Genomic DNA, 15,460 nt, shown 5'->3' with positions numbered 1-15,460 from the left:
TCTTCCTATTCCTAGCCTCACTGGTATGTGACACAGGAAGTAATTCTGAGATTACAACCCTGGAGCTCCTGCTTTTCAACTCATCTAACTCCCTGAACTCTCTTTAAAGGATTTTATGTCTTTTTATGCTTATGTCATTAAGACCAAAATGGACTGCAACCTCTCGCTATTCACCCTGCCCCTTCAGAATATTCTGTGCTCACTAGGAGATATCCTAGACCCTGGCACCAGGGAGGCAACACATCATCCTGGAGTCTTGCTTGCAGTCACAGAAATGCCTTTCTGTGCCCCTGACTGCAGAGTACCCTACACTCCAACCCTCTCTGCTCTGCAACAGTGGCAAGAACTGCCACTGAGCTGGCTGCTGTAGTTTCTTTCCCCAACAGTACCCAAAATGGTACACCTGTGTGAGAGAGAAACAGCCTGCCCATGCCTACTAATCTTCCCAGTGGTCACCAAACTCTATCTGCACAGCCCTGATTGTCCGTGCGGCCAGCTCGCTAAATGTGCTACCCGTGACATTCTTGGCCTCATGGATGCTCCTTGGTAAGTCGTTCACATTTCAAGGCACTGCATGCAACAGATCAGGAGCTGTAGCTGAACACATGTTCCTTCCTTCTGCCCTATACAGATATCAGCTTTCCTCCAATTCTGGCCTCGAGCAGCTCCAGGTTCCTTGTGCATCCACTGATGATTCCAACTATAACTGTGAATTTCTAAATTGTAAGCCTTCTTTGTCCCCAGCCTAGTGACTCAGCATTAGACTGTGTGATAATAACACCTATGAAACAAACTTGGAATCTTGACATGAGAGAGAAGCTAAATCATTGAAAGCTGTTCTATCAATACCAAACAACCACCACTGTCCCACGTGTGCATGACAACTGTATCAATTCCAAACTACTTCCACTACCCCACTCTCTCCCCATTGCCTTGTATCAATCAATGAGGATATTGTCGCAGGTGAGAGGTTTCACATGATGCTTAGCTGTGTTATGCAGTAGTCATTCATTACCTGTCCATATCTTTGCAGTTACTAACCAATATCCATTCCTCAACCTATATCACTCAGACAGACTGGTAAACAGTCACAATGCTGTATGAGCAATAACTGCCTATGAACTGGCTATCACATTTTCTTTGTTACAATGACTACACTTACTTCATTAGCTAACAAGTGCTTTGGATGGGTTGAGACTGAGAAAGACTCGATATTAATGCCTGTTTACTTTTGTTTCAATAACGTTGGCTGACTCTCAAGTATCCTCTGGACTAGCCTAGTAAATCATTCTTCCAGTTAGCGCCCTCCATCTATCACACAAATCAAAATGGACAACTATGTTGAGCTTGCCAGCAACTCCCACATCGTAAGAAAAATAAATTCTTATTAGACTATTGGATTTGCATATAGACTGTTTAACTCGTGTATTCTGTGCCCCTATTGTGAAAATTGAATTTCTTGTGGTTCTTTTATTCATATACACTTCACAATTTTGGGAAATTATCTATTTGAATCCCTAGTTCTCAGTTCATCCACAGTCATCATTTTCCCTCTCAGCTGATATTACTTTGCACTAATCTGTATTCTGTATCTGCCACCCATCTGCCTTTCCCATGCTGTCTTCCCTACCATGGATCTCTACAGCACGTTCTCACCTCTTTCAAACAATCTCATTTTCTCCTTCTCCTCCCTGGGCTTCTTTGGAGCTGCTGCTTTGCCCAACATTCTCTCTCGGTGCTTCATCAGCTTCCTGGATTGGCAGTAGCTCCTGGCTTCTCGGTCTTCAGTCACGACTCTAGTGGGAGAGGCACGTGGTGAATCTGAGAAGGAAACACAGTCGGGGTCAAACTAGCTGGAACAGAACTTTGGAGGGCAATGTTTAGAGAATTCGAGGAGCTGACCTGTACGCAAGCTTTCACTGCTGCTCTCAGAATCCAACTGGGCAGTTTGCCTCTGTGCCCCTGGCTTCGGCATGTAGAATAGCTTGGTGCTACCTGCAGGTTTGTATGGCAACATGACCGGAACATCTACAGGGAAGCAAAGATATTTCAGCACATCTCTCACAAAATGGAAAATCTGCTCAGGACCGCTTGCTTATTGGATCCTTGCCACAGATTTTACAACAAGATTGTTAATTAGCCTGTTTTAATTACTAAATCTAAAATAGCCTGCACTCGAACTGCTGTCTCAATACGCTGTTTCAGAAGACCATCCCAGAGACCCCACATGTCGAAACAGCAACACAATCTAGATATCAAGGGAAAACAAAAAAAAAAGAGGGTTTCTTGTTTAAATGAGACATGAGAAGACAAGGAGAATTTCTTCTCTCAAGAGGACCATGAGTCTTTGGACTGCTCTTCTCCAAAGTGCAGTTGGGGCTGGGTCATTTAATATATTCACCTTAGTTGTTTGATTGACAAAGAAAGTCAAGGAGAAAGAGGACAGGTACGGAAGTGAAGTTGCAGCTGTAATCACATCAGCCAAACCTTATTTTAGGGACTACATGGCCTCAGCCTGCTCCTCTTCATCTTGCAAATTATTAATCCTGTTAATTACTAACCCTGCCAATCAATCCAACAACCTCATCAAACTCAGCCTCCTCACGTACAGGTCAGAGGTTCACCATTTGTGGGATATGCTGCTGTAATGGCAAAGATCTGGCCTACTGTCCTACGTTACAGCCCCAAGTTAAGGTCTTTGGTCCCATAGCACACTCTTTGCTAGCGGGCTAATCCTCCAGCCCAGTTACAGACTGGCTTTACACTCCAGTCTCTAACCTGTAACACACTCCAGAGTACAGACTTCTCTTACAGAGCAGCATGTGGACTCTATCTTACAAGTTGCTGCTGATGCACATTTTACAAGTGGTTAGAATTTCCAAACACCAACCATGAAAACCATAAAATGCAAGTGGTGAATCCTCAGAGCTGTGAGATCATAAACATGCAGCAATGATCTCATCAATAAAAAAAACACATCACTTAATATCCCAGCAACCAATAACAGAAGAGTTGGAATACCGCAGTGATATCTAATAGGGCAATAAGACCCAAGTAAATACCCCAGTGATATAAAACAGAGTAAACTGACCAAAGTAAATACCCAGTGACATATAACAGGGCAATATGAACCATGAAAATAGCGTAGTGATATATAAGTGAGCAATGTGTCCCTTATAAATACCCAGTGGTACATAACAAAGCAATTTGAACCACATTTATTATAGAAGCTATTATCCTTACTGCTCTAGCTGATAGGTATCTCAGTAACAGATTGAGGTGGGAACTCACTGCACACACTTTCTTCCATTTAAAACTGTAGGCACTCACCTGTTCCCGGAGTAACCTGGGTGTGGCTGGTGGTCATCGCCGATCTGAGATCTGGCAGTGTTGGCACCGATACCTCCTGCTCCCCTGTCTCGCTGGTTGGGGCAGCTATAATTGGTGCCTCCAATGGTGGTGGTGCGAACGTCTGGGTAGACACATCCACCTTGTTGCTGTCCTGCGCAGTCTGAATCCTCAGTTCTGGTCTGATCTTAGAGGGATAGTCAAACAAGGGCAGGAAGGTGGGGTAAAAGGGTGGAATGGGCATGGGGAGAGGGGGGTACGGTGGTCCGTGGGGATCCGGTTGCCAAGCAGTGGGACAGGACTGGTCAGAAGCGTCGCGATTAGGTGAACAAAGAGCCGACTGTGGCCAATCTCCCGTGGCAGGGGGGTCTGCAGGGCAGAGATGGAGATGTTGGGATGACACAGGAATGTCACTGAGAAGAGGTTTGGAGGATGCTGGCTGCTTGGGAGACAGGGTTACCCGGATGTGCGAAAGCACAGTCCTGTTAGGAGAGGAGCTGTGGGGATCTGGGGAGCTGCATATGGGATTCAGTGCTGCTGGGCTGCCATGGCTGGGCACTTCAGACTCTATCGGGGGCTGCTCAACAACACTGCTCTCACCAACATTGGGCTTCCTTTGCTCCAGGTCACTTTGCTGGCTTTCCCCTTGTACCTCACCAAACGTGGGGTCAGACTGCAGGGAGACATTGATGGGATATCTTGATGGCCCACCCAAGCAGGGAGAGTCCTCATCATGTGGCTCAATGGCTCTGTGCTTTTGAGTGGCTCTCGCCTTTGGAACGGGAGTGCTGAGCTGGGAGCTGACGGGAGGGGTCTTCCTTCTCGAGGAGAAGGTGATAGCAATGATGGGCTTCGCTGGCTGGGATGGGGAGGATTCAACACATTCACTCACGGGGCAGTCCAGAGCCACTGCTTTCAGCTGCTCATCCATGTCCCTGCGCAGGGGAGTCCGAAGCTGCACAGTGGGGCCAAGCTGATTGTCAGAAAGCTTTTGGAGCTGGCTGGAGATCTGGCATGGTGCCACGTTAACAGATTGGAACTCTGCAGATGGGAGAGTGGGCAGCTTGACCTCCACTCCAGTATCTAAAGATAACGCTTGATCTGACAGCAGAGAGAAATCCTCAGCATCCACTGAGCATCCATCCTGTCAAAAATACAAAGATTATTTCAGCTATTTGCTCAACACTGCTTCAGTTTTAGTTTGAGGTTGAAAGGAAGTCTGGTGAAAGCAACTTTAATGGTGGTTTCACTATCTGCAGAGCAAATGTTTCCAGAAAGTGGGTGGGAGGGTGGGGATAGCTGAGCAGCACATCTAACCACTCAGTTGTACGCAGCTCCCTACAAAACAGGAGGTCATTGTGTAATCCAAAAGTTATACAATTCATATGTCCTGGCTTCTGCTAGCATACAGATTCCTCAGCTACTTTCAGTGAGCTCAGTCCAGAAACTATGCTATCTGTATCAACTCAGACCACAACTGTCAGCAGGACAAAGGAATACAGAAGCAGAAGTCGGCCAGTCAGCCCACTGAGCCTGCTTGCCATTCCATATAACTGTAGCTGCTCAAAAACGCCAATGTCTTTTACAGACCCAATCTCCATAACTTTCCACATCATTGATCATCAATCAATCTCTTCCTTAAACAAAGTGTGAACACTCACAGCCCTCTGAAGCACAAAATTTAAACGACTGACTCTCTAAATACAATAATTTCTCCTCATCTTGGACCTAAGTGACATCCCTCTAATTTATTAGCTGTGCCTCCTGGTTCTGGGCTCCCCAGCAAGAAGAAACATTTTACTTGCAGATACCCTGAATTATTTCTGTAGGTTACAATGAGACCACCACTCACTAGGACAAAGCGATGATCAGCAGCCAGGTTAAAAACCTGGTCAGCTCCCTAACAGTCAAACTTAATAAGTGGGCATCATTTGATGGTTCAAGCTAAGGTTAGTTTCTCATGCTCTTGGCTCAACAACACTGGCATTATTTACTGTCACAGGGACAAGAGAAAGCCATTCAGCCCCTCAAGCCCAAGCCTGTCCCATCAGCTAATGAAAACATGCTGATCTGTATATCCTTAATTCCCGATTAAACAAAATTTCTCTCTCCTGAATGAACATCCTCCAAGCCTGGCCATCTCTAGCTCTCTGGAGTGCAGAGTCACAAAAGATTCACAATGATTTGCAGGAAGAAATGTCTCATCTCACCTATTAATTCAAGCCCATACCCACAGGCCTTTCTCTACAGCCACAGTAAACACGGTCTCAGCCTCTCAGTCTGCACTGTGACGGTTACTTGTCCTTTCCTGCAACCCAGTAATTTTAGGTATTTATCTAATTAACCTTTGATGGCAACAGTTACCACCACACTGTCAGAGTACATTGCAAATTCTCGCTTTCTTGCATCCATTCTGGCATTTGTCAATTACCTTAAATCTGCAACGTCTGATTATCGAGCTCTGTCAGTGAAAATTTTTACTTTGCTGATTCCATTCAAACCCTTCAACATCTTAAGCACTTCTATCAAACCTCACTTCAATGGAGAAAAATTCCAGCTTTTTAAGAAATTCACCCATTAGACGTGTGCATCACTACTGGGCAGTATTTCTTGCCTGTCCCTAATTACCTTTGAGAAGGTGGTGGTGACCTGAACCGTTGTAGTCCATGTGCCACAAACCCACAATGCTGTTTGGACGGAATTCCAGGATTTTGACCCAGTGACACTGAAGGAACTGTGATATATTTCCAAGTCGGGATGATGAGTGGTTGGGAGGGGATCTTGCATGGGGCGGTATCCCCATGTACCTGCTGCCCTGGTCCTTTTGGAAAGAAGTAGTTGTGAAAGATGCTGTCTAAGGAATCTTGATACACTTCTGTAGTGCTTCTTGTGAACTGTATACGGTGATGCTACTGAGCATCTACTGATGCTACTCTGCTAACCTTGTATTTCCCACCATAGATACTATGGGTAATTTAGTGCTGCCAATACACCTAAGCTGCACACCTTCAGGCTTTGGGAGGAAACGCATGCAAACATGGAGAGAAGGTGCAAACTCTACACTGACAATCATCTGAGGCTGATATTGGACCCGGGCCCCTGGCACGGCGAGACAGCAGTACTAACCATTAAGCCACCATGCCAGAGGTGGTCATTTGCTGACACTTGTGGCACAAATGTTATTTGCCACTTTTCAGCCCAAGCCTGGATGTTACCTTGGTCTTGCTGCATTTGAACACAGGCTGCTTTAGCATCGAAGGAGTTGCAAATGGTGCTAAACACTGGCAAACATCCCCTACTTTTGACCTTATGATTGATGAGGCAGGTGAAGATGGTTGGGCCAAGGATACTACGCTGACACACTCCTGCATCGATGTCCTGGAGCTAAGATGATTGACCTCCAACAACCATACCTGACACATAAGATGGTCATGACACAAACCACCAGAGTTTTCCCCCTAATATCGATTGATTCCAGTTTTTCTAGGGCTCCTTGATGCCACACTCAGTCGAATGCAGCCTTGATATCAAGGACTGTCACTCTCACCTCTGGAATTCAGCTCTTCTGTCCATGTTTGAACCAAGGCTGTAATGAGGCCAGGAGCTGAGAGGCCCTGGCGGAACCCAAACTGGGCGTCACTGAGCAGGTTATCGCTGAGCAGGTGCTGCTTGATATCACTGTTACTGACACCTTCCATCACTTTACTGATGGTCGAGAGGAGACTGATGGGCCGGTAATTGGCCGGGTTGGATTTGTCCTGCTTTTTGTGTACAGGACAAACTTGGGCAACTTTCCACATTGTCGGATGGATACCAGTGTTGTAACTGTACTGGAACAGCTTGGCCAGGGGAGCAGCAAGTTCTGGAGCACAGGTCTTCAGTACTATAGCCAGAATGTTGTCCAGGCCCATAGCCTTTGCAGTATCCTGTGTCTCTAACTGTTTCTTGATATCACGTGGAGTGAATTGAATTGGCTGAACACTGGTATCTGTAATGCTGAGTACAACCGGAGGAAGCCAAGATGGATATTTCACTCAGCACTTCTGATTGAAACTTGCTGTGAAAGCTTCAGCCTTATCTTTTGCACCGATGTACTGGGATCTTCCATCATTGATGATGGGGATATTTGTGAAGCCTCCTCCTATCCATCACCTGCCACAGCTGGATGTGATAGGACTACAGAGCTTGGATCTGATCCATTGGCTGTGGAATTGCTTAGCTCTGTTTATCACTCGATGCTCTCACTGTTTGGTGTGCAAGTCGTCCTCTCTGGTGGCTTCGTCAGGTAGATACCTCATCTTCAGGTATGCCTGGTGCTGCTCCTGGCATGCCCTCCTGCACTCTCCACTGAACCAGGGTTGATCCCCTGGCTAGGATAACAAAGTGTAGAGCTGGATGAACACAGCTGGCCAAGCAGCATCAGAGGAGCAGGAAGGCTGACGTTTCGGGCCTAGACCCTTCTTCAGAAAAAGGGCCCGAAACGTCAGCCTTCCTGCTCCTCTGAGGCTGCTTGGCCTGCTGGAATCATCCAGCTCTACACCTTGTTATCCCAGATTCTCCAGCATCTGGAGTTCCCACTATCTCTTGATCCTCTGGCTTGATGGTAACAGTTGAGTGGGGGATATGCAGGGCTGTGAGGTTACAGATTGTGTCGGAGTACAGTTCTGCTGCTGCTGATAGCCCACAGCGCCTCATGGATGCCAAGTGTTGAATTGCTAGATCTGTGCGAAGTCTGTCCCATCTAGCACGGTGATAGTACCACGATGGAAGTTATTCTCAATGTGAAGGTGGGACTTCATCTCCACATGAACTGTGCGATGGTCATTCTTACTGATACAGTCATGGACAGATGCAACTGCAACAGGCTGATTGATAAGGATAAGGTCAAGTATATTTTTCCCTCTTGTTGGTTCCCTCACCACCTGCTACAAACCCAGTCTAGCACAGATGTCCTTTAGGACACGACCAGCTTGATCAGTAGTACTGCTGCTGAGGTACTCTTGGTGGTGAATATTGAAATTCCCCACCCAGAGTACATTTTGTGCCCTTTCCATCCTCAGGACTTCCTCGAAGAGTTGTTAAACATGGAGGAATACTGATTCACCAGCTTAGTACGTGCGTCACTTATGATTCTCATTCCCACTGACTTTAGCTTTGTCCAACCTACTTCATGCCACACAAATTCAAATCTGGCCTTGACGCCAAGTCTCAAGGGACTTGACACCTAGTCTCTCAGGACTGTAATCCTTCATCCCTGGCATTAGATTTCCTACAGTGTGGAAACAGGCCCTTCGGCCCAACAAGTCCACACTGCCCCTTGAAGCATCCCACCCAGACCCATCCCCCTATAACCCACACACCCCTGAACACTACAGGCAATTTAGCATGGCCAATCCACCTAACCTGCACATCTTTGGACTGTGGGAGGAGACCGGAGCACCCGGAGGAAACCCACACAGACACGGGGAGAATGTGCAAACTCCACACAGACAGTTGCCCGAGGTGGGAATCGAACCCGGGTCCCTGGCGCTGTGAGGCTGCAGTGCTAACCACTGAGCCACCGTGCTGCCCTAATTATTCTGGTTAATTGCGTCTGGTCCCTTTCCAAAGCTATCATTTCAGAAGTGTGTTGCTTAGATTTGGACACAATATTCAAGCAGGCAACAAAATACACATGACTATAGATGAATCAAATAAATCATCAAATAGAGTTTTGTACAAGTTCAGTATAATTTTCTGGCTTTTCTACTCTGCTGTATTTATGAAATCCCAGATCCTGTTTGCTTCTGTTCAGCTGCGCTGTCACTTTGGAATGCCTGTGCACAAACACTCGTTCCATCTGTTCTTGTAGTCACACTGAACTTGTACTGTTTGACATGACTTTTCATTCTTTCTTGGGGCATGGGTGTCGGCGACGTTGGCATTTATTGTTCATACCCAATTGCCCTTGAACTGTGAGACCTGCCAGTCTAGTTCAGAGTCAACTATGTGACCGAGTGGCTGGGATCACACAGAAGATTACCTTCCGTCAAAGATAGTAGTGAACAAGATTTTACAACAATGATGGCTGTCATTACTAAGACTAGCTTTATACTCGAGATTTATTAATTAGATGTAAATTCCAGCAGCTGCTACAGTGGGATATGAACCTGTGGCCCCCGATCTTTTTCCTGGGCCTCTGGTTTGTAAGTCCAGTGACATTTCCACCACTGTCTCCTCTTCTATTGTCCTTTTGCATTCTTATTAAATACATCACTAGAATGTGGTTCAACACATTCAACCGAGTATGGATCATGCTGAATTGCATCAAATAAGGCATTAATGAGTGTTTCTGCAAACATTCAGCTCTTAGGCTTTATGTTGTAGTTATAAGCAATCGTTTTTTTACTAATGCTCTTCCCAAACGCACACTCATGCTGTGCCTCAGGTGAAGTGGGCACCTGGATTAGCAATTCCTCCACATTGCATTCCTCTGTACGAGCGCGAGTGGTCCCTCCTTCATGGGATTCACTGCACAAGTATGTGTGAGAAACCAACCTCCACTCCATGCTGGTCAATTCAAACTCAAAGCATGCATCACCCAGGAAGGAGGTGAGTCAGACTGAAACACACACATTAGATAAATCACATCCCCATGTATTTCCACTTTTGGGGTTGTAACCAACAAGCAATGGAGCATTTACACACCAGAGGAATTAACAAAGTTAGAAAGCTCAGCAACTTACACCTTCACAGCTGCTGCTGAGGCAATCCAGGCCTGCAATGAAGAAACTTGTACTTGTGAATCTAGCTGAGTAAAGAGGAATTTTCATAACCCCTGTCTTATAAACAGAACACAGTGGCCTGAATTGAGAACTAGACAGGAAGTTACCTGCTTCAGTGGCTGATTGGTGCTCATTAACTCATTTCAGCTGATTTGAAGGTGGGAGAGGTCTGGAATTTATTACAATGGCCCTAAGCTAGCTACAACAACGGCAGTAGTGGAACGCAGTGCACGACAGAGTCAAATTCATATGTGATTGCACATGCTCATATACACCCGTTTATGTACGTACGCAGCTATGTATACATCTACCTGTGTAGATTTGTATGGACATAATGCGTGTCTAAATATTCTTGTATAACAAGAATCATCTTGGATGAACTACGGATCATTCGGGAGGCAGAGGGGGTAATTGAGAGGAGTTATCGGGAGTTGGTCACTCCTAAGGCTCAGGACGAGGATAGATGGGTTACAGTTAGGGGGAGGAAAGGGGACAGACAGACAGTGCAGAGATCCCCTGTGGGCATTCCCCTCAGCAATAAGTATACCGTTTTGGATATTGCTGGGGGGGATGACCTACCAGAGGAAAGCCATAGTAGTCAGTTCTCTGGCACTGAGCCTGACACTGTGGCAAAGAAGGGAAGGGGGCAGAATAGAAAAGTACTCATGGTAGGGGACTCGACAGGAGATTTTGTGGGCAAGATCGGGATTCCCGGAAGGTATGTTGCCTCCCTGGTGCCAGGGTCCGGGACGTCTCCGATCGGGTGTATAAAGTTCTAAAAGGGGAGGGCGAACAGCCAGAAATCGTGTTACATATTGGCACAAATGATATAGCCAGAAATAGGTTTGAGGATATAAAAAGTGATTTCAGGGAGTTAGGATGGAAGCTGCAGAGCAGGACGAACAGAGTAGTGTTCTCTGGTTTACTACCGGTGCCACGAGATAGCGAGGTGAGGAACAGGGAGCGGGCGCAGCTGAACACGTGGCTACGCAGCTGGTGTAGGAGGGAGGGCTTCAGATATGTTGATAATTGGGATGCCTTCTGGGGAAGGTGGGACCTGTACAAGAAGGACGGGTTGCATCTGAACTGGAAGGGGGCCAATGTCCTGGGTGGAAGGTTTGCTCGAGTAGTTCGAGAGGGTTTAAACTAGTATGGCAGGGGGGTGGGAACCTGAGCTGTATACCAGAGGTGAGCGTTGATGCAGGTGAGGCAGTAGCAAGAGGTAGACCAGCTAGTGGGAAGCATTTTCCTGGGAAGGAACCAAGGGATCGGTTAAAGTGTGTTTGCTTTAATGCAAGGAGTATCAGGAATAAAAGTGATGAACTTAGAGCATGGATCAGTACCTGGTGCTATGATGTTGTGGCCATAACAGAGACATGGGTTTCTCATGGGCAGGAATGGTTGCTGGATGTTCCAGGGTTTAGAACATTTAAAAAGAATAGGGAGGGGGGAAAAAGAGGAGGGGGTGTAGCACTACTAATCAGAGAGAGGGTATCACAGCTACAGAAGCTTCCTTTGTCGAGGAAGATCTGCCTACTGAGTCAGTACGGGTGGAAATTAGGAACAGCAAGGGAGTAGTCACCTCGTTAGGGGTTTACTACAGGCCCCCCAATAGCAGCAGGGAGATTGAAGAAAGCATAGGTCGACAGATTTTGGAAAAGTGTGCACGCAGTAGGGTTGTTGTAATGGGTGACTTTAACTTTCCTAATATTGATTGGAACCTCCTTCGAGCAGAAGATTTGAATGGAGCTGTTTTTGTAAGGTGTGTTCAGGAGGGTTTCCTAACGCAGTATGTTGACAGGCCGACGAGGGGAGAGGCCATTCTAGACTTGGTGCTCGGAAACGAGCCGGGGCAGGTATCAGATCTTGTGGTGGGAGAGCATTTTGGTGATAGTGACCATAACTGCCTCACATTCTACATAGCTATGGAGAAGGAGAGGATTAGGCAAAATGGGAGGATATTTAATTGGGGAAGAGGAAACTATGATGCGATTAGACATGAGTTAGGAAGCATGGACTGGGAGCAGTTGTTCCATGGTAAGGGAACTATAGACATGTGGAGACGGTTTAAGGAACAGTTGTTGGGAGTGATGAGTAAATATGTCCCTCTGAGACAGGCAAGAAGGGGTAAGATTAAGGAACCTTGGATGACGAGAGCGGTGGAGCATCTAGTGAAAAGGAAGAAGGTAGCTTACATAAGGTGGAGGAAGCTAGGGTCAAGTTCAGCTAGAGAGGATTACATGCAGGCAAGGAAGGAGCTCAAAAATGGTCTGAGGAGAGCCAGGAGGGGGCACGAGAAAGGCTTGGCAGAAGGAATCCGGGAAAACACAAAGGCATTTTACACTTACGTGAGGAATAAGAGAATGGTCAAAGAAAGAGTAGGGCCGATCAGGGATAGCATAGGGAACTTGTGTGTGGAGCCTGAGGAGGTAGGGGAAGCCCTAAATGAGTTTTTTGCTTCTGTCTTTACAAAAGAAACGAACTTTGTAGTGAATGAAACCTTTGAAGAGCAGGTGTGCATGCTGGAATGGATAGAGATAGACGAAGCTGATGTGCTGAAAATTTTGTCAAACATTAAGATTGACAAGTCGCCAGGCCCGGATCAGATTTGTCCTCGGCTGCTTTGGGAAGCGAGAAATGCAATTGCTTCGCCACTTGCGAAGATCTTTGCATCCTCACTCTCCACTGGAGTCGTACCTGAGGACTGGAGAGAGGCAAATGGAATTCCTCTCTTCAAGAAAGGAAATAGGGAAATCCCCGGCAATTATAGACCGGTAAGTCTCACGTCTGTCGTCTGCAAGGTGTTAGAAAGGATTCTGAGGGATAAGATTTATGACCATCTGGAAGAGCATGGCTTGATCAAATACAGTCAACACGGCTTTGTGAGGGGTAGGTCATGCCTCACAAACCTTATCGAGTTTTTTGAGGATGTGACTAGAAAGGTTGATGAGGGTCGAGCTGTGGATGTGGTGTATATGGACTTCAGTAAGGCATTTGATAAGGTTCCCCATGGTAAGCTCATTCAGAAGGTCAGGAGGAATGGGATACAGGGGAACTTAGCTGCTTGGATACAGAATTGGCTGGCCAACAGAAGACAGCGAGTGGTAGTAGAAGGAAAATATTCTGCCTGGAAGTCAGTGGTGAGTGGAGTTCCACAGGGCTCTGTCCTTGGGCCTCTACTGTTTGTAATTTTTATTAATGACTTGGACGAGGGAATTGAAGGATGGGTCAGCAAGTTTGCAGACGACACAAAGGTCGGAGGTGTCGTTGACAGTGTAGAGGGCTGTTGTAGGCTGCAGCGGGACATTGACAGGATGCAGAGATGGGCTGAGAGGTGGCAGATGGAGTTCAACCTGGATAAATGCGAGGTGATGCATTTTGGAAGGTCGAATTTGAAAGCTGAGTACAGGATTAAGGATAGGATTCTTGGCAGCGTGGAGGAACAGAGGGATCTTGGTGTGCAGATACATAGATCCCTTAAAATGGCCACCCAAGTGGACAGGGTTGTTAAGAAAGCATATGGTGTTTTGGCTTTCATTAACAGGGGGATTGAGTTTAAGAGTCGTGAGATCTTGTTGCAGCTCTATAAAACTTTGGTTAGACCGCACTTGGAATACTGCGTCCAGTTCTGGGCGCCCTATTATAGGAAAGATGTGGATGCTTTGGAGAGGGTTCAGAGGAGGTTTACCAGGATGCTGCCTGGACTGGAGGGCTTATCTTATGAAGAGAGGTTGACTGAGCTCGGTCTCTTTTCATTGGAGAAAAGGAGGAGGAGAGGGGACCTAATTGAGGTATACAAGATAATGAGAGGCATAGATAGAGTTGATAGCCAGAGACTATTTCCCAGGGCAGAAATGGCTAGCACGAGGGGTCATAGCTTTAAGCTGGTTGGTGGAAAGTATAGAGGGGATGTCAGAGGCAGGTTCTTTACGCAGAGAGTTGTGAGAGCATGGAATGCGTTGCCAGCAGCAGTTGTGGAAGCAAGGTCATTGGGGTCATTTAAGAGACTGCTGGACATGTATATGGTCACAGAAATTTGAGGGTGCATACATGAGGATCAATGGTCGGCACAACATTGTAGGCTGAAGGGCCTGTTCTGTGCTGTACTGTTCTATGTTCTATGTTCTATGTTCTAACATGAGCAATATGTGCTTGCATGTTTTTATCCGACTGTACTGTTGCTCTGCATGGCTATATTTCTGTGTGTTTGTGTAAATGTATATGGATATGTATCCACGTCGACAGATGTATGCACAATGCACCCATTCCAGTGTGTGTGTGTGTGTGTGTGTGTGTGTGTGTGTGTGTGTGTGTGTGTGTGTGTGTGTGTGTGTGTGTGTGTGTGTGAGAGACAGAGAGAGAGAGAGAGAGAGAGAGAGAGAGAGAGAGAGAGAGACAGACAGAGAGACAGCATGCATATGTGTGCATGTATAACTTGAACAGGTGCCAGGCCTAGTGTGGACATGATGCTTTTTGCTTTCTAATACCCTGGAGGCGTTCAGGGCTGATCCAGGGCCTCTGGCTGACTAACAGGAGGAAATCACAGCTGTTACAATTTACTAAAGGAATGGTTAGCACAGATTATAGACTGAGCAGGAGGTGATGGTAGATCTCACAGGAAACATGTGCCTGCATCAAATTATTTCAGATCTTCCAAAATATATTTCAACAAGCTGTTATGGGAAAGTGAGGGGACATGAGCACTGTTGGCAAAACTGGCATTTACTGCCCCACTCTCAGCAGCTTGAGTGACAGGCAATTAGAAGATGGAGCAACAAAGGAGTTCCACAAAGCAACTGCAAAGCATGAGGTCAAGGTTTCTGACAGCACAATTCCTTCAGGTGGGAAAAAGAGATCAACAATAGACAAGGAGAATGCAGCTTTCTGCATGTGTTAGGGAGGGCCGGTACAGCAGAAAGAACACGATAGGGAGGAGCAAGGCTGTGGACAGAATTAAACCATAAACAATATCAGGTAGCACAGCGTTTAGGCTGAACATGAGATATCATGTGTTACCAACTCATGAACTTGAGTCAACAGAACAGTGTGTACTATAATTGAACCATTTCTACACTACCCTGCGGGATTAGAGATTAGAGTAGCAGTGAATTGAACTGAGGAAACAAAAATGTTATGTGATAAATGGAGTGGAAATGGATAGAATTAAGAATCCAGGACCATACGAGCAGAAATTGTACCTACCCTCCATGCGATAAACTGCAACAGCAGTATTTGTTTGTGGTAAACAGTAGTCAACCTTTGTCTCCATCCAATTATGCTTGTCTTTCACTGGCTAGCTCTGACAGTGCTGGTCAGGTCCAGGCTTGTGGCTTTCTATTGACTAACGG

General features: G+C 46.3%; 1 protein-coding gene across 2 annotated transcripts in view; it reads right to left on the bottom strand.

The window, feature by feature from the left end:
• Positions 1 to 15,460, bottom strand: part of alms1 (ALMS1 centrosome and basal body associated protein) — a 64,775-nt gene that overhangs the window by 21,589 nt on the left and 27,726 nt on the right. For both annotated transcript variants that reach the window (XM_048543489.2, XM_048543498.2), the window contains 3 exons: positions 3,331 to 4,492; positions 1,903 to 2,028; positions 1,657 to 1,821 (listed from right to left, as the gene is read on the bottom strand). In XM_048543489.2, the coding sequence (XP_048399446.2) occupies positions 1,657 to 1,821; positions 1,903 to 2,028; positions 3,331 to 4,492 (1,453 nt within the window). The remainder of the gene's footprint in view (positions 1 to 1,656; positions 1,822 to 1,902; positions 2,029 to 3,330; positions 4,493 to 15,460) is intronic.

The sequence above is a fragment of the Stegostoma tigrinum genome, chromosome 1 (genome assembly GCF_030684315.1).
Source record: "Stegostoma tigrinum isolate sSteTig4 chromosome 1, sSteTig4.hap1, whole genome shotgun sequence".
In the NCBI taxonomy this organism is placed as follows: Eukaryota; Metazoa; Chordata; class Chondrichthyes; order Orectolobiformes; family Stegostomatidae; genus Stegostoma; species Stegostoma tigrinum.
The sequence above is the reverse complement of the archived record's forward strand: the minus strand, read 5'-3'. Positions and strand labels throughout refer to the sequence as shown.